This window comes from Ochotona princeps, chromosome 14, assembly GCF_030435755.1.
Source record: "Ochotona princeps isolate mOchPri1 chromosome 14, mOchPri1.hap1, whole genome shotgun sequence".
In the NCBI taxonomy this organism is placed as follows: domain Eukaryota; kingdom Metazoa; phylum Chordata; class Mammalia; order Lagomorpha; family Ochotonidae; genus Ochotona; species Ochotona princeps.
Window position 1 is genome coordinate 43,518,441 of NC_080845.1, and position 18,212 is coordinate 43,536,652.

The 18,212-nt window shown below is 45.7% G+C and overlaps 1 protein-coding gene across 2 annotated transcripts in view; it reads right to left on the reverse strand.

Annotated features, from left to right (window-relative positions):
• Positions 1-18,212, reverse strand: part of DENND4C (DENN domain containing 4C) — a 119,058-nt gene that overhangs the window by 94,007 nt on the left and 6,839 nt on the right. For both annotated transcript variants that reach the window (XM_004581082.3, XM_036496749.2), the window contains exon 2: positions 311-632. In XM_004581082.3, the coding sequence (XP_004581139.2) occupies positions 311-615 (305 nt within the window). In that variant the 5' untranslated portion in view covers positions 616-632. The remainder of the gene's footprint in view (positions 1-310; positions 633-18,212) is intronic.

Below are 18,212 nucleotides of genomic sequence, written 5' to 3' on the forward strand. Positions count from 1 at the left end.
CTACATCAAACAAACAAACAAACAAAAAAGATTGGGGGGTAGGGAATAGCTGACATTGTAACAGTATCCCAAAAGGTCACTAGTTCAAGTTCCAGCTGCTCCATTTCAAATCTAGCTCCCTGCTTAAACTCCTGGGAAAGCAGTAGAGGAGAGCTGAACTGCACTTATGTGAGACAACTGGAGGAAGCAGGCCTTCGTGGTCATCTGGACTGTGTGTGGGGGAAGGGGACTTGGGGGGAAGAAACACACTGTGTGTTATTCTGCCTTTCAAAAAAATAAAATATTTAATGAAAAAAAAAAGTCACCATACCCAATATCTATAAGGGGTGGTTTATCTCTCCCTCTCTTATAACAGAGGAAAAGTTCTGGGCTTTTCAGACTTCCATAGTTCAAGTTTGCTTGGAGACCTGTTGGAGTGGCTTCAACACAGGTGTAACCTTCAGGCACTGTTTCGCCAGCCGATTTGATGATAACTGCAATATCTGTAATCGGAGCTTTAGGTCCAGTTGACTTAGTATCTGAACGATTTATTTCTTGATCCAGAAGAGTAGATGTATCAGTGAGACCTGCCACAACAAAGTAGTCTGTCACTCTTGCTCCTTTGTCTTCTATCATGGCTGCAACTATGTTTCCTAAAAGAGGGAGGGGAAAAAAGCATCAGTTAAATGCCTTATAATAACTCTCTAACAATAAATAGCCTTCAGTTAAAACATTACCTAGCTGGTTTTATAATCAAATTGCCATTCTCTAGAAGAAGGCTGCTTTTCAACAGTTTGCCAGCTTAGTAGGTTGCATTCAACTATAATCTTTCATTTGCTTAACACTCTACTAAGAAGAATTAAAAAGCCATATGTGGGCTTTGAGACTTCCCTTTGAGCCAAACAATTTTCAGCACATTTAAAACACCACTGTAAGTCACAGAAATCGTACAACTGAAATTCACATCTAAGCAATTAGACGGTATCATGAATGCATCAATTTAACATATAAAAATAAAATAACAATGAATGTAATTAAAGCAGACCATCAGTAAGCCAGTTATAACTTTTGACTGGTTGCCACTTTGGAGCAATAAACTTTGTGTAAGCACGGTACAATAAATTTAGGAATTATTAAGTATTTCATATACAAAGATCATGAGAAACTGTAACCAGGGGTGGATGTTTGGCACAGCACTTAAGCCACTGCTTGGAATGCTCACACCCCATATCAAAATGCTGCCTAAGTTTCAGCCCAGGTTCCACTCTGATTCCAACTTCTTGCTACTGCACAACCTGGGAAACACCAGGTGATAGTTAAAGCACTTGTTTATGTGAGCAACTCAGGGTGAGATCTTGGAAGAAATACTCTTTTTCCCTCTCTTTCTCCCTCTCTCTCTCTCCCCAAACCCAAATGTCCAACCTAATCTCTAAAAAACCTAGAATTTCCTAAAAATGTGAAAGAGAAAAACAGATGAGAAAGAGAGAGAGAATAGGTGAAAAATCTTCCATACACTTGTTCACTATGTAAATACTGGCAATGGATGAGGCTAGAAGAAGCCAAAGCTAGGAATCAACAACTTCATCTAATTCTCTCACAGAGGCTGCAGGCTATCACCTGTTGCCTAACAGGATGCAGTAGGTAGAAAGAGGAAGCAGTATTTTATCCCAGGTATTCTGATTATGTGCTGCAACAAACCGCCTAGGCCTAATTTTAAAAATTTTTAAAAAGATTACAACCAGGCCTGGCACGGTGGCCTAGCAGCTAAAGACCTCACCTTGAACACACCAGGATCCCATATGGGCCTCAGTTCTAATCCCAGCAGCCCCACTTCCCATCCAGCTCCTGGCTTGTGGCCTGGGAAAGCGGTCGAGGACGCCCAAAGCCTTGGGTTCCTGCACCTGCGTGGCAGACCCGTAAGAGCTCCAGGCTCTTGGCTTCAGATTGGCGCAGCACTGGCCATTGTGGTCACTTGGGGAGTGACCTTCCTCTCTGTCTCTCCTCCTCTCTGTATATCTGAGTTTCCAATAAAAATAAATAACTCTTTTTTTTAAATTTTCATTTTCCAGCCACAACTAAAACAATATTTCAGAATGAATTCTGTGTCACCTTACTGGTTAAAAAGGCACCCATATCATAAATACACTAATTAACTTTAACTCAACACTGTTAACCTTTCATAAAATTAAAACCACTTTAATGGTTTATTTTTACATATTTATTTCTTTTTATTGAAAAGTCATATCAGACTTACAGAGAGAAAAATCTTTTATCCATTGGTCCATTTCCCAAGCAGCTACAATGGGCAGAGCTGAGCTGATCCAAAGCCAGAAGCCAGGAACTTTTTCCAGGTTTCTCATGTGGGTGCAGGGTACCATGACCTTGGACCATCCTCCACTGCTTTCCCAGGCCACTAGCACAGAGCTGGATGGCAAGTGGAGCAGCTGGGACAAAAATGTGGAGTCCTAGTGCTTGAAGGAGGAGGATTAGTCAACGGCACTACTACACTGGGCCCCAACACTATTAATTTTTTATAACACTAAATATGTTCACACAATTCCTCATATTATGCAAATTTTTTAAAGATTCAAAAATATCTCTGTGATCCTTGATAGCCTGAAAAAATGAATAACAGGCTTGTTTAAACCACAAAGAGCATAGTTTTATCAGTTACTTGCAACATTCAAGCATTTTATTCTAAATAGACGCTTGGTGATTCCCTTCTGGAAACATTAGCAAGGTCAGTTATACATGCCAGGTCATAGCACTGCAAAAATGACGTCATCTGAAAGGAAATCTGTCCCTCCTTTACAACACAATATAGTGTAATTCTCTACTACTGCACACGCCGCTAAAAATTTTTAAGAAGGGCTGCAGGGCCTGGTGCAATGGTTCAGTGGCTAAATCTTTGCCTTGCATGCACTGGGGTCTGCTAAGGGCACAAATTTGTGTCCCAGTTGCTCCACTTCTCATTCAGCTCCCTGCTTATGGCCTGAGAAAGCAGTGGAAGATGGCCCAAAGCCTTGGGCCCCTGAACACACATGGGAGACTCAGAAGTTCCTGGCTCCTGGCTTCTGATTGACTCCGCTCTGGCTGTTACAGCCACCTGGGGAATAAACCAGTGGACCGAAGATCTTTCCTCTTCTCTCTGTAAATCTGACTTTCCAATAAAAAAACAAATAAATCTTTTAAAAAAGAGAGAAAGGAAATGTGTGTATGGTTTTATTTTGGTGTGTGTGTGTGTGTGTTTTGAGTTAGTCAGTAGCCGAAATAGACTAGAAAAGAAACCTGCCACTTGCATATTCAACAACTTTAATAATGAATTGGAGTCACAGCTTCATTTGAGGAGTGTGAGAGCCAGGGTCAGCAGCAGTCCAGGCCAAGCAGTGCTGCAGCATTCATTGGCATGCATGTAGACTGGGTCTGAATACAGGCCAGAATAGGCCAGTCCACAGCACACACTGGCATGAGTAAGAGCCAGGACAGGGTGCAGACCATGCTGGTTGAGCCAAAACACCCACAAGTTCACATGAGGGCCAGGGCTATGGGTAAGCCGATCTGGCTTAGACTGCTGCACCCATTGGCAACAGCCAGGACTGAGGGTGGACAAAACTTAGCCAAGCTGTTAACACCTATTGGCAAATGCCAAGAATCAGGGTGGGCCATGCTAAAGTGGGATCAGCACCCATCGGCATTTGCAAGACTAAGAGCTTCAGGGATTTTATTACTAGGTCGTTGTTTCCACTGGTGAGCATGAGAGCTGAGACTGGTGGCAGGCCACCCCAAGTAGGGCTGAAGCACCTTTCCCAGCATGTCGGCTCAGTCTCAGGGCTAGGCTGCCACACCTGCTGGCCAAGATGAACTGGCTAGCATTTCCCCCCTGTGCATCTGGGTGTGCTGTCTTCTGCACAGGCATCAACTGAAGAGGCCCAGAATGAATACATGCACTACAAGGTTAAACCACATATATTGTAATTTTCCCTGTGGCTAGGAATTTGAGTCCAGTGATCTAGTTTGGAAGTCCCTGAAGACGCCTCATTTAAGGTGATCTCAGACTTGACTTTTCAGCCAGTTAGTGCAGGCACACATACATCACCTCCCCCAGCCAGTGCACATACTGGTGGATCCAGCTGCCTGGTCAGTTCTGTCCTCTAGTCCCATCTCTCATGTGAACTGATGGGCACTGTGGCCCAGCCTAGCCCAGCCCAGCCTGCCCCAGGTCCTGTTCTCACACACACACCAGTGGTGCCACAACCTAGTCAGGGCAACCCTGCAAAACCCCAACCTGGGGATAGAAAGCAGAACAGCTTGGACAACTCTCCTGGACAAGTTTTGCAGCAAGTGTCTGGATCTGTGGATGCACACTGAGGTGGATTTGGTCCGTATATAACACTTGGAAATAGTTTCTCAACACTGGTGCGACAATGTCTCTGAAATATCAAAACCACTCAAGACACACAGAATGCATCCCCACATCAGGGTTTCTAACGCATCATCGAATGAGTATCCCCATCCCTGGGTGTTGATAACAGTTTGACAGGGGACACAGGAGCAAAAAAATTAAAAACAAAAAAACTGCGGGCCTAGCACAGTAGCCTAGAGGCTAAGTCCTTGCCTTGCCCGTGCCAGGATCCGATTTGGGCACCACTTTGTATCCTGGTGGTCTCGCTTCCCATCCAGCTCCCTGCCTGTGTCCTGGGAAAGCAGTCAAGGACAGCCTAAAGCTTTGGGACCCAGCACTCGAGTGGAAGACCCAGAAGAAACTCCTGGCTCCTGGGTTCAGATCAGCTCAGCTCTGGCCATAGCAGTTATTTGAGAAATGAACCAGTAGATGGAAGATCTTTCTCTCTGTCTTTCCTCTCTGTAAATCTGACTTTCCAATAAAAATAAATTAAAAAAAAATTTTTTTTTTTAAACTGAAGGGCCCAGTGGTGTGGCCTAGCAGCTAAAGTCCTCGCCTTGAACGCCCCGGGATCCCATATAGGCACCAGTTCTAATCCCAGCAGCCTCACTTCCCATCCAGCTCCCTGCCTGTGGCCTGGGAAAGCAATCGAGGACGATCCAAAGCCTTAGAACCCTGCACCCGTGTGGGAGACCTGGAAGAAGTTCCTGGTTCCCGGCTTCGGATCGGCGAAACATGGCCATTGTGGTCACCTGGGGAGTGAATCATCGGACGGAAGATCTTCCTCTCTGTCTCTCCTCCTCTCTGTATATCTGACTTTGTAATAAAAATAAAAATAAATATTAAAAAAAAAAGACTTAAGAGTCAGGCCTGGCACCGTGGCCTGGCAGCTAAAGTCCTCATCTTGAACACACCCGGCATCCCATATGGGCGCCAGTTCTAACCCCGGCAACCCTGCCTCCCATCCACCCCCATGATTGTGGCCTGGGAAAGCAGGAGAAGATGGCCCAAAGCCTTGGGTTCCTGCACCCGTGTGGGAGACCGGAGGAAGTTTCTGGCTCCCGGCTTTGGATGGGTTCAGCTCAGGTCATTGCGGTCACTTAGGGAATAAACCAGTGAAAGGAAGACCTTTCTTTTTTTTTAATTTATTTTTTATTAATTACATTGGGAAGATCTTTCTATATCTCCTCCTGTCTGTATACCTGCCTTTCCAATTAAAAAAACACATATCTAAAAAAAAAGCAGTTAAGAGCCCTCAAATGAAGATTAAACATATAAAAATATTATATAAATTATCTGTGAAGCAGAAAGATGCATCAAGAAAACCTCCATTTACTGGTTCACACTTCAATGCTTGCAACAGCCAGGATCAACACTAATAGCCTGAACGCTGTCCAGGTTTGCCACATGAGTGGCAGGAATCCAGTCCCTCAAGAAATGAATGCTACCTCCCAGGACCTGCATTAGCAGGAAACTCGAGCCCGGAACCAGGTACTCCAATGTGGCAGGCAGGCATCTTGACCCTGGGCCTCACCCACTCCATTATAGTATTGGAAGGTAAACTATGGCAGGTTAAATATGTACATTATAAGCCCTAAGGCAACTAATAAAAAAAAAAAAGAAACAATATGGCAGTAAAATAAAATACTAAGAGGCCAATGCTATGGCACAGCTGTACAAGCAGTACAAGGTAGCTTGCATGGTTGGAGACCAGGCTGCTCTACTTCTGATCCAGTTCCCTACTAACCCACTAAGCCAAAACAGTGGAAGATGGTTCCAGGGCTTGGGTCTCTGTCATCCACAAGGGATATCTGAATGAAGTTCCTGGTGCCTGGCTTCAGCCTGGCTCAGCCCTAGCCTTTCTGGCATTTAGGAAACAGCAGATGAAGATTTGTCTTTCTCCCCATCTCTCAGCCTTTAAAAAAAAAAATCTTTTAAAAACAAAACAAGAAAGTGGACAAATTGAAAATAAACAATAAGACAAATGGGCCCGGCGGTGTGGCCTAGTGGCTAAAGTACTAGCCTTGAACGTGCCAGGATCCCATATAGGTGCCGGTTCTAATCCCGGAAGTTCCACTTCCCATCCAGCTCCCTGCTTGTGGCCTGGGAAAGCAGTTGAGGACGGCCCAAAGCCTTGGGACCCTGTACCCGTGTGGGAGACCTGGAGGAAGTTCCTGGCTCCTGGCTCCAGATCAGCACAGCACCAGTCGTTGTGCTCATTTGGAGAGTGAATTGTCGGATGGAAGATCTTCTCTATCTCTCCTCCTCTCTGTATATCTGACTTTGTAACAAAAAAAATAAAAAATCTTAAAAAAAAAAGAAAATAAACAATAAGACAACTGATTGAAACCAAATCATATCAATAAATCTTACCAACACAAACCTAAAATCTGTCCATGTAAAAACTCACATACAAATGCTCACAGCAACATTCCTCAAGATAGCCAAAAGGTAGAACTTACAGGTCCATGCTGTCATGAATGTTACTCAGTCATACAAAGGAATGAAAACACCACTAAGCCCAGGAAGCATTATGCTAAGTGAAAGAAGTCAGACTGTATGATTTCACTTATGGAAAATACCCAGAATAGGCAAATTCTCCGAGAAGGAACACGAACTACCCAGGCTTAGGAAAAGGAGGAAAAGGCAGTAACTGCTTGCAGGAGTCAGAGTTTCCTTTTAGGGTAATAAAACGATCTGGAAGTTATAAAATTAATGATAATTGTAAAACATTGAAATACTGAATCCCACTGCATAGTACATTTGAAGTGGCTTTAACAATACATTTGACATCATATAAATTTTGCCACAATATTCTGGAAACAGGAATGAAATACAGCTACACACTGAAATATGAGGAAATTCAAAGACATCTTTCTTTTCTTAAAAATAATTTTTTTAATTAAAACATATATATAAATATATATATATATATATATATATATATATATATACACAAAGACAGATTTGCAGAGAGAAGGAGAGACAGAGAAAGAGAGATCTTCCATTCTCTAGCTCACTCCCCAAACGGCCACAATGACAGAAGCTCAGCCAATATGAATCCAAGAGCCAGGAGCCTCTTCCCAGTCTCCCATGTGAGTGCAGGGTCAAGGGCTTGAACCATCCTCTGCTGCTTTCCCAAGCCATAAGAAGGGAGCTGGAAGAGAAGTGGAACAACTGGGATTAGAATCAATGCCCATATAGAATGCCAATGCTGGCAGTCAGAGGTTAACCCAGTTAAGCCACCATTCTGCTCCTTTTCTTTTTGTTTTTTAAGATTTTATTATTATTGGAAAGCCGGATATACAGAGAGGAGGAGAGACAGAGAGGAAGATCTTCCATCCGATGATTCACTACCCAAGTGAGCCGCAACCGGCCGGTGCTGCGCCGATCCGAAGCCGGGAACCAGGAACCTCTTCCGGGTCTCCCACGCGGGTGCAGGGTCCCAATGCATTGGCCCCTCCTCAACTGCTTTCCCAGGCCACAAGCAGGGAGCTGGGTGGGAAGTGGAGCTGTCAGGATTAGAACCGGCGCCCATATGGGATCCTGGGGCTTTCAAGGCGAGGACTTTAGCCGCTAGGCCATGCCGCCGGGCCCCTTTTCTTCATTTTTACTTAAAAGGCAGAGTTATAGAGAGCAGAAGAAATAGAGAAAACAATCTTGCATCTGCTGGCCAGAGCTAGGCCAATACAAAACTAAGAGCCAGGTGCGTCTTCCGGGTCTCCCATATGGGTGAGGATGCCCAAGGATTTGAGCCATCCTCTACTGCTTCCCAAGACTCATTAGCAGGGAGCTGGATCAGAAGTGGAGTAGGTGGGACATGAATTGGTGCCCATATGGAATGTCAGTGCCATAGGTGGAGTCTTAGCCTGCTATGTCACAGGGTCAGTCCCAAAGATATTTTCTTAAATGCAAGCAGCCAGACTAAAAAGATTACATACTACAGAATTTCATTTCTCCAAAATGTCCAACATAAGTCCATCTGTAGAGTCAGATAGACTAATGGGTATCTAGCACTGGAACAATATTTCTTTGTAGGGTAATGAAAACATTATAAAATTATAACATGCTGGGGACAGCATGGTGGCTCAACAGGTAATCCTCCACCTGCAGTGCCTGCATCCCATGCAGTTCATGCATGCATTTCATGCATATGGGCACCAGTTCATGTCCCAGTGGCTCCAGTTTCAACCCGGCTCCCTGCTCCCTGGAAAAGCAGCAGAAGATGGCTCAAGTCTTTGGGCCTCTGCACCCACATGGAAGACCCAATAGGCGTTCCTGGCTCCTGGTCTCAGATAAGTTCAGTTCCAGCCACTGTGACCATTTGGGAAGTACACTAGGAAATGGACGACCTCTCCCTTTGTCTCGTCTCCTCTCTCTGTAAAATTTGCCTTTCAAAAATAATAATGAATAAATTTTTAAAATCACATTATGTTGGAGCTAGCATGGCAGGTTAAACTGCAACTTGTGGCAACCAACCTTCCACTTCTTTCGTTAAGCTTTATTTTTTTTTTTAATTGGAAAGACAGATACACAGAGAGAAAGAGAGACAAAGATCCTCCAACTGCTGGTTTACTCCCCAAGTATCCACAATGGCCAGAACTGAGCTCTGCCCAAGATCTGAAGTGAAGAGCCCGGAGCCTCTTCCAGGTCTCCCACATGGGTGCAGGGACCCAAGTCTTTGGGCCATACTTGACTGCTTTCCCAGGCCACAAGCAGGGAGCTGGATGGGAAGTAGAGCAGCTGGAAGTGGCGCAGGGCCCATATGGGATCCCAGTGCATGCAAGGCAAGGATTTAGCTACTAAGCTACTGCGCCAAGCCCTCCAGCCTTCCACTTCAAAGTACCAGTTCAGTTCTAGTCCCAGCTGCTTCACTACTAATCCAGCATTCCTGGCAAAGCAGCAGAAGACAGTACCTGGGCCTGTGCAACCCATGTGAGAGACTTGGATGGAGTTCCAGGCTCTTGGCTCTGGTCTGGTCTATCATTGGCCTATGTAGCCACTTGTAAAACAAACCAGCAGATGAAATAGCTCTCTATCTCTCTCTTTGTCCATCGGACTTTCAAATAAACAAAAAACATCCTTTTTTTTAAGATTCTTTTTTATTGAAAAGTCAGATTTACAGAGAGGAGGAGAGGCAGAGAGGAAGATCTTCCATCCGATGATTCACTCCCCAAGTGACTGCAACGGCCGGTGCTACGCCGATCCGAATCCAGGGTCCCAAGGCTTTGGGCCATCCTCAACTGCCTTCCTAGGTCACAACCAGGGAGCTGGATGGGAAACGGGGCAGCCGGGATTACAACTGGTGCCGATTGGGATCCTGGCATGTTCAAGGACTTTAGCCACTAAGCTACCACACAGGGACCTAAAGTAAATCTTAAAAAAAAAATCATAATCACATACATATCCAACAAAGGAATCAAGGAAACCAAAGAATATGGAGTAAAAAGTGACAGATTTAATCAATAAACAAATATGCTATTAAACTTTAACACGCCTTACACACTGATTCACAGGAAAAAGAAAACTACAGAAAATCAAGGATATTTAAGATCCAAAGATGACATAATGAGTGAAGCTGCCACCTGTGATGCCAGCATCCCATGTGGGCACCAGTTCATGTTGGCAGCTCTACTTCTGGCCCAGCTCCCTAACAGCCTGGGAAAAGCAGTGGGAAAATGGCCCAAGAGCTTGAGATTCTGTCTTGCATGTGGGAGACATGGATGAAGCTCCTGGCTGCTGACTGCAGTCTGGTCCAGCACTGCTTGTTGTGGACATCTGTGGGGGGAGGGGAAGAGACCAGCTGATGGATGCTCTATTTCTCTGTAACTCTTTCAAATACTATTAGTAAATCTTTAAAACAAAACAAAAAAAATCCCAAAGAATATTATCAATCAACTTCAGAACTACTGTTTGTAGAACCCATTACCTAACAAGATGAACATTTTTTTCAAGTATACATAGGACATTTATCAAGAAAAATCATTTGCTGGCCCATAACACAATTTGAAATAATATAAAGTACACAGAACATCTTCTTAAGGTATAATTACATTTTTAAAGCCTTAATAAGAAGACAGCTTATGCTGCAGGGAGCAAGTAAGGATCTGGGCAGGACCACAAAGCTCTGCAGGACCCAGGCGGACCAAGTCACTCAGGAAATACACACGCTGTTGCATACAACAGCATATCCCTCAAGAACCATGAGAACAAGCACAGCCTCTTCCAACTGCTAACCTATCATGACCCACTTCAATGAGGGTTTTCCTAATGTTAAGAACAAGATTGTTGTTATCCATATGGGACAACAAAGAAGCACCTGGTTTCAGCCTGACCCAACCCTGCCACTTTTGGTCAAGAGTGAACAGTGGGGCCTAGCGGCTAAAGTCCTCGCCTTGAACGCGCCAGGATCCCATACGGGCGCTGATTCTAATCCCGGCAGCTTCGCTTCCCATCCAGCTCCCTGCTTGTATCCTGGGGAAGCAGTTGAGGACAGCCCAAAGATTTGGGACCCTGCACTCGCGTGGGAGACCTGGAGGAGGTTCCTGGTTCATATTGGCGCAGCACCGGCCGTTGCGCTCACTTGGGGAGTGGATCATCGGATGGAAGATCTTCCTGTTTCTCCTCTCTGTATAACTGACTTTGCAATAAAAATAAATAAATCTTTAAAAAACAAAAAAAAGAGTGAACAGTAGCCCCGGCGCAGTAGTCTAGTGGCTAAAGGCCATACTTTGAATGCACCAGGATCCTATTCAGGTGCCAGTTCTAATCCTGGCAGCCCCACTTCCCATTCAGCTCCCTACTTGTGCCCTGGGAAAGCAGTTGAGGACGGCCCAAAGCCTTGAGACCATGCACCTGTGTGGGAGACCTGGAAAAAGCTCTGAGCTGCTAGCTTTGGATCGGCTCAGTTCCAGCCACTGCAGCTGATTGGGGAGTGAATCAACAGACGGATGATCTTCCTCTCTGTCTCTCCTCCTCTCTGTATATCTGATTTTCAAATAAACATAAAATAAAATCTTAAAAAAAAAGAGAGAGAGAGAACCAATGGATGGAACATGTCTAATTCTGCCTTTCAAATATACAAATCTTAAATTTTTTTTATTTAAAAACAAAATTTCTTCCAGGTACGATCATCAGGTAAAAAGACATTTACAACTGGACAGAAGAAATGGACCAGTTGGACCCTGCATGCTCTGAAGGAGCTACAGAAGGCCCCACCCACCCTGCCAAGGGGTCCTCTTGCCACTACATATGGCCACCCAGCGGCGCGCTCCAGGAACTTGTGCTTCAGGATTTGCAGAGATATTGGGGGAATCACACAGATGAGGGAAAGCAATGACCTGTGGACTCATGCCCAGGTGAGGAATTAACTGCTGAGGGACATCCCTGGAAAAAGCCACTGCAAATGTAGGTAAGGAATGACTGCAGAAGGACTCCAGAAGACAAGTGCACTGTACCTGCAGGTGAGTGAGAGGATTGAGACCTGGTGGTTGGAGGGGAGAGTCTGGAAGACCTTTATGGGTGAGACCGATGCTCCAGCCCACATGGGAGTTCTAAGCTGGACTTGTTAGTATGGAACATTACTGACCACCGCACTCCAGCCCACACAAACACTAGGGTTGGGGCCTGTCCGGGAGGGCTATATCCCAGTACATGACACTGAGCACTGGAACAGTGGATGGGTCACATTAGGCTGGGCCATGACACCAAGAAGCATACAAGAAAACCAAGTCCAGGGGAAGATTCTGGTTCATATCGGGACATATGGGCCTAATCCTGTGGAAATACAAGTCCCGCTGGGTAGCTTAAGAGTTGGGGAGATTGGGGCTGAGCTAGGCATGACCACGGAATCTGGCAACACTCACGGTCACTGGGGCTGGGAAAGGACTGGCCAGGTACAGGCTGCAGCCCCATATGTGCACCCCTACCAGAATGTGGGGCAGGCTGGGTCGCACCATCCATCAGCTCATACAAAGGCTGGGACAGAGGGGGCAGGCCATGTCAGGTGGAGGCCTGGCACCCCCTGGCATGTGTGAGATCTAGGTTGGGGAGTGAGCCAAGTGGGAGAACCTAAACAACTCCCCCAATGGGTCATAGCTTCCTCTGGTGAGTACATGGTCCAGGCCTGGGCATTGGGCAAGCTGGGCAAGGCAGCCCTATCCGTCAGCAACCTTGCAGGCTGATTTTGGAAGGAGGCGGACTGGGCAGGGCCAAGCAGACCTTAGCCTACTGGCAAGTGCAGAAACCAGGTTGGAGTGCAGATCATTCTGGGCTAGGCTATCACACCTGCCAGTCTGCAAGAGTCAGGGATAGGAGAAGACTGAGCAGATCCAGGTTGTAGCACCCCTCAGTGAGAGTTGGGACTGGGGCTGGCGAGGTCAGGCCAGACTACAGTATCCAAAGGCAAAGGTCAAGACAAGTAGGAAGCTTGGTTAGAGCAACCTCTAGCATGCACAAGATCTGTGGCTGGGAAAAGACCTGGTTGGGGAGCTAAGGGATGCTCTGGCTGGGTTGTAGTTGCCACTGGCGAGCACAAGGGTCAGGAGAGGGGTTGTGGGCTGGACTGGACATGGCTGCAGTCTCCCTTGGCACAAGTGTGGACTGGGTCTGGGTTGTGCCAGACTAGGCTGGACTCCAGCACCAACTGGAGTTCGTGAGAACAAGGATGGGTGTAGGATGGGCTGAGCTAGGTCTCTGTCCCTACTGAGCCACATGCAAGCTGTGTCTGGGTGTGGACCAGGCTTGGCTGGGCTGTAACACCCAACAGCAAAAGGCAGAAAGGTCATTGTTCCTGCTAGGATGGAAGGTGGACTAAACAGGGCTGCCCCATGGACCCACCAGTGTGTGCAAGATCTGGCACTGGGAGAGGTTCTGATGGAGGAGCATAGCAACTCCTCTGTTGGGACACAGTCCCTGCAGGTCAGCACAAGAACCAAGACAGGGAACAGCCCGAACCAGGCCAGGGAATGGTACCTACAGACATGTTTGGTTCAGGTCTGGGGTGGGAAGGTTAGGCCAGTTCATACCACCCAGTGGCAAATCTGAAAACCAAAATGGAGTGCGGGTTAAGCCAGTCAGGCTGCAATATCAGCCAGCTTACATTAGGGCCAGGACTGGGGGCTGCCTGGGCTGGCCTGAGCTAGGCTATAGCCTCCACCAGTGTGAGTTGGAACTGGGGGCAGCAGCTGGCCCGGCCAGGCTATAGTACCAACTGGCAAATGCCAAGGTGAAGGCAGGCCATGCAAGAATGTGCTGCAGCACTGAACCAGCAAACAGAAAACCAGCAAACAGAAAACAGGAGCACAGCAGCAGGGGCTGCATGGAGCTCCCCTGCTGGATCACTACTCCAATTGGTGAGCATAAGAGCCTGGCCTGGGGGCAGACCAAACTGGGCAGGGCTTCAACACCTGTTGGCCTCATGTGAGCTGATCAGGGGAAAGTCAGACTAGGTTTACTATTCCTACTGGTGCATGCATAAACAGAGTGGGTGTGGATTGGTTGGGCTTTGCCGCAGCATCAGCTGGTAGAGGCTGACTCAAATTAAACCGCAGGACTACCTGGGGATTGCAAGATCAGGAAGTTCGAGGAAACCCAGTAGGGAAATAGTGGGCACCTCCCCTTTGGGTTGCCAATCCAACTGGTTAGCATGAGAACCAGGACTGGGGCAGGCATAGCTAGACAGAGTGGCACCAACCAGCAGGTGTGTGGGCTGGAGAGTGGGGCTGGTTGGGTTGAACTAGGTTTCAATACCCATTGACATGTACAAGAGCTGAATGGGATGTGGAACAGACTGGACCAGTCTGCTGTACATATTGGCAAGCATGAGAACCAGGGCAGGGGGCGAGCTTGATGGGGATTATTGCAGGTTGCCCCAACTAGACTGCAGCTCCCACTGGTTTACACGGCCAAGTGTGTGGTGGCTGGGACTGGGCTGGGCTGAGCTGCAATAACCATTGGTTTGCATAGAGCACAGGGCTGGAGACAAAACTGACCCAGCAATCGCAACCACCAGTGTGTGTGTAGGCTGACCGGGATGACAGACTGTGCCAGACCCTGTATCAGCAAGCACACACAGGATTCAGGTCAGGGATCGCCTCAGATTCTTTAGAGATCCCCTAACTGAATTGCAGGGACCCAGATCTTCAACCATGGAGAAAATTGCAGGATCCATGGTCTAACCGTGGAATGCTTCTGTCAGAGCTGGGCCTTCTCAGTGTCTTAGACAAAACAGTGGAGAGCACGACCAGTTGCACCTGGAGGATACGACGGTACACTAGAACCTGCAGAGAACACCTGGTACCAGAACAGAGGACAGAGGACAGAAAAAAATGGGTCAACTACCCCAGCCAAGAGTTGGCAGTGAAAATCTAGGCAAATGGAGACTCTAAAGTGGATTAGGTCAGCCAGTGAATTCTAGAGAGACTTCATTGTGCTTGGAGTGGCAAGATCGGCAGCAATTCAGAACTGTTGAACTATCAAAACCACTTGAGCAGTGCCGTAGGAGTATGGCCTACACTGGGGACCCTGGGATGTTTGGGAGACTGGATGTGGCTTTTCCCCTTATCTCTCCCTTTCCCCAGATACAAGAGGGAAAAAAAGAGGATATGATAACAATGGTCTTACCCACTTTCCTCAAGTCCTTGACCCTGTGCACCCTAATCAACTATGTAAAGATTATAAAATAAAGAGAAAAAACTACAAAAAAATAAAAAACTGGACAAAAGAAGTAACAGATATGAACACTGGGATGACCTTCCAAAAGGGCTTAAAGGATGCAACATTCTCTCTAAGTTCAGAAACAACTACAGCAAGGCTCAATGAAGAAGCTCAACGAGTCTTCATATACTAGTATCAGTTGCAGAATACTGGCAACTTTATTAACACTATTCAGGCTTATAATGCACCATTTGAAGGAAAAGATCTTTTTGAGAATGAAAATATGATCCAGGTTCAGACTATGTTGATAGCTCTGACAAGTTGGGCCAAAACAAAGGATCCATAGAAAGACTGACACTGGAGTTTATATGCAGGAAAACAAAGCAAAACATTTTGAGGAAGAAAACCAAAAGCCAGCCAAAGTATAACTGCTTTGCAAATGGAAACCAACAAATAAATCACCCAAGTGGGGATGTTAGCACCAAATATCAGAAGAGGCACCTACATTCAGAAGCTAATGCTACAACCAATAGCCTACCTGATGATCTCTATAAAATGGAATAAAGTTGCTTCTGGAAAAGAAATTAGCTTAATGATCACAAACACTGTGTTACTCTGACAGAGCCTGTCATTCAAAATGGGAGCAGTATACAGGGACAATTGGGTCAGAAATCAGAAGACTCGGATACATATAATAGGAGTACAAGAATGGCTCTTGGGGATTACCAGTATGATGACCAAGGCCATGATTGCTAGAATTACGGAGGAGCTCACTACTCAGTAGACTGCTCTTTTTTCTTTTTTTTTTTTTCAACAAAAGATTTATTTATTTGAAAGGCAAAGTTACAGAGAAAATAGACAAAGGCACAGAGAGAGAGAGAAATATCTTCCAACTATTAGTTTACTTTCCAAATGGCCTCAACAGCTCTGACTGGGCCAGGAGGAAGCCAGAAACTTCATCCAAACCTCCCATGTGCGTGCAGGAGCCTAAATCCTTGGGCCATCTTCTGTTGCTTTCCTAGGCACAGCAGCAGGGAGTTGGACCTGGAAATGGGGCACCCAGAACTCTAAATGGAGCCCATAAGAGATGCCAGCACTGAAGGCAGTGGCTTAACTTATTACACCACAACAGCAGCCCCAACACATTGTTTTAATTCAGTGAGAAACAAGTAGCCTTGCACCGTAAGCACTATCGAACCTATTACACCAAAAAAAAAAAAAAAAAAAAATTCTCTTGAATTTACTCCTTTTTACTTTCTCTGCCTCTGCTTTCAACCATCACGTTTTGTTACTGGAACAGGCAAATCTTACTGCAAAACCAATAACTCACAAGTGAAGTTAAAAGAAATACTGTGAAAGGGGAGGTATCTTTTACAATCAATTCTCTTTTTACAAAAAAAAAAAAAGAAAATTCCTTAGTATTTAAAACTAAATACTCCTCTAAGCGGCTCAAGGATCAAAAAGACATTATCAGAAAAATTAAAACATATTATAAACTGAATGAAAGTAAGCTATGTCAATTTCACAGATGCAAGTAAAGGAATATCTCAAAAGAAAACTCATAGCTTTAAACACTGATATTAGGAAAGATGTTCCACAAGTCAGTTATATAACATCCATCTTAAGGCAGGCATTCGGTGCAACAATTAAGACATCACTTGCGACACCCGAATCCCTTAACAGAGCAGCTGGATCTGAGTCTTGGGTCAGTTTCTGATTCTAACTTCCTATTAACATGCACACTGGGAGACGTAAGTTAAAATGGCTCAATTAATTGGGTCTCTGATACCCATGAAGAAGATCCAAATTGAATCCTTAATTTGCCTTGGCACTACCCAATTGTCAAGGACCTTTGGGAGACAAACAACTGGACAGAAAGTCTATTTGTCTCCGTCTTCTAAGAACCTCACCAAATCAAACCAAAACAGGCCACCTAATGATGGTAGGAAAAACAAAAGCAAAGTAATAACCAAAGAAAAGAAATCAGTAAAATTTGAAAAGGATAATGGCAACAGAGATTAATACCTCTAGGTCACAAAAGGAGCAAAACTGAGCAATCACCAATAGGAAGAATGAAAGAAGGTACTTCCTTACAAACCTGTTAGACATTACTAATGGGGGAATGTTATACCTTTTTGGTATCAATAAAATTTAATTTCAGGGCCTGGCGCGGTAGCTTACTGGCTAAAGTCCTTGCCTTGCACATGCAGGGATCCCATATGGGCACCAGTTCTAATCCAGCAGCTCCACTTCCCATCCAGCTCCCTGCCTGTGTTCTGGGAAAGCAGTCCAGGGCAACCCAAACCCTGGGGACCCTGCACCCTCATGCAAGACCCAAAAGAAGCTCCTGGCTTCAGATTGGCTCAGTTCCAGCTATTGCAGCCACTTGGGGAGTGAATCAGTAGGCAGAAGATCTTCCTCTCTTTTCTCTTCTCCTCTCTGTATATTTGATTTACCAATAAAAATAAATATATCTTAAAAAAATTTTTTTTTTTAAATTACAGAATGGGAAGTGTTTCACAGCAGATTAAGCCATTACCCGGGACATCACTATCCCACAGTGGAGTGCCTGGATCAACTCTGCTGCTTCTTCCTTTGCTTGCCATCCGGCTTGCTCCTGAAGTGCGGGAGAGGTAGCAGATAACCACTCGCTTCTCAAGGCTGGCCACCATTGTGGGAGACCAGGACAGCACCCCCAATTTCGCCATCAGCCTTGCCCTGACTTCGCAGGTACAGCTATTTGGGGAGTAAACCAGTAGTTGGAAGGTCTGTTTCTCAAATTAAAAAATAAAATAAAATACATTGTTTTAAATCTGTCACAACTGCTCAGATGAAACAAATTCTTTAAAAACCAGAAACTGGGTCCGGCGGCATGGCCTAGCAGCTAAAGTCCTCACTTTGAACGCGCCTTGATCCCACATGGGCACCGGTTCTAATCCTGGCACCTCCACTTCCCATCCAGCTCCCTGCTTGTGGCCTGGGAAAGCAGTTGAGGACAGTCCAATGCTTTGGGATCCTGTACCTGTATGGGAGAAATGGAGGAAGTTCCTGGCTCCTGGCTCTGGATCAGCACAGCACTGGATGATTCACTGGGGAGTGAATCATTGGACAGAAGATCTTCCTCTCTATTTGTCCTCCTCTCTGTATAGCTAACTTTGTAACAAAAATAAATAAA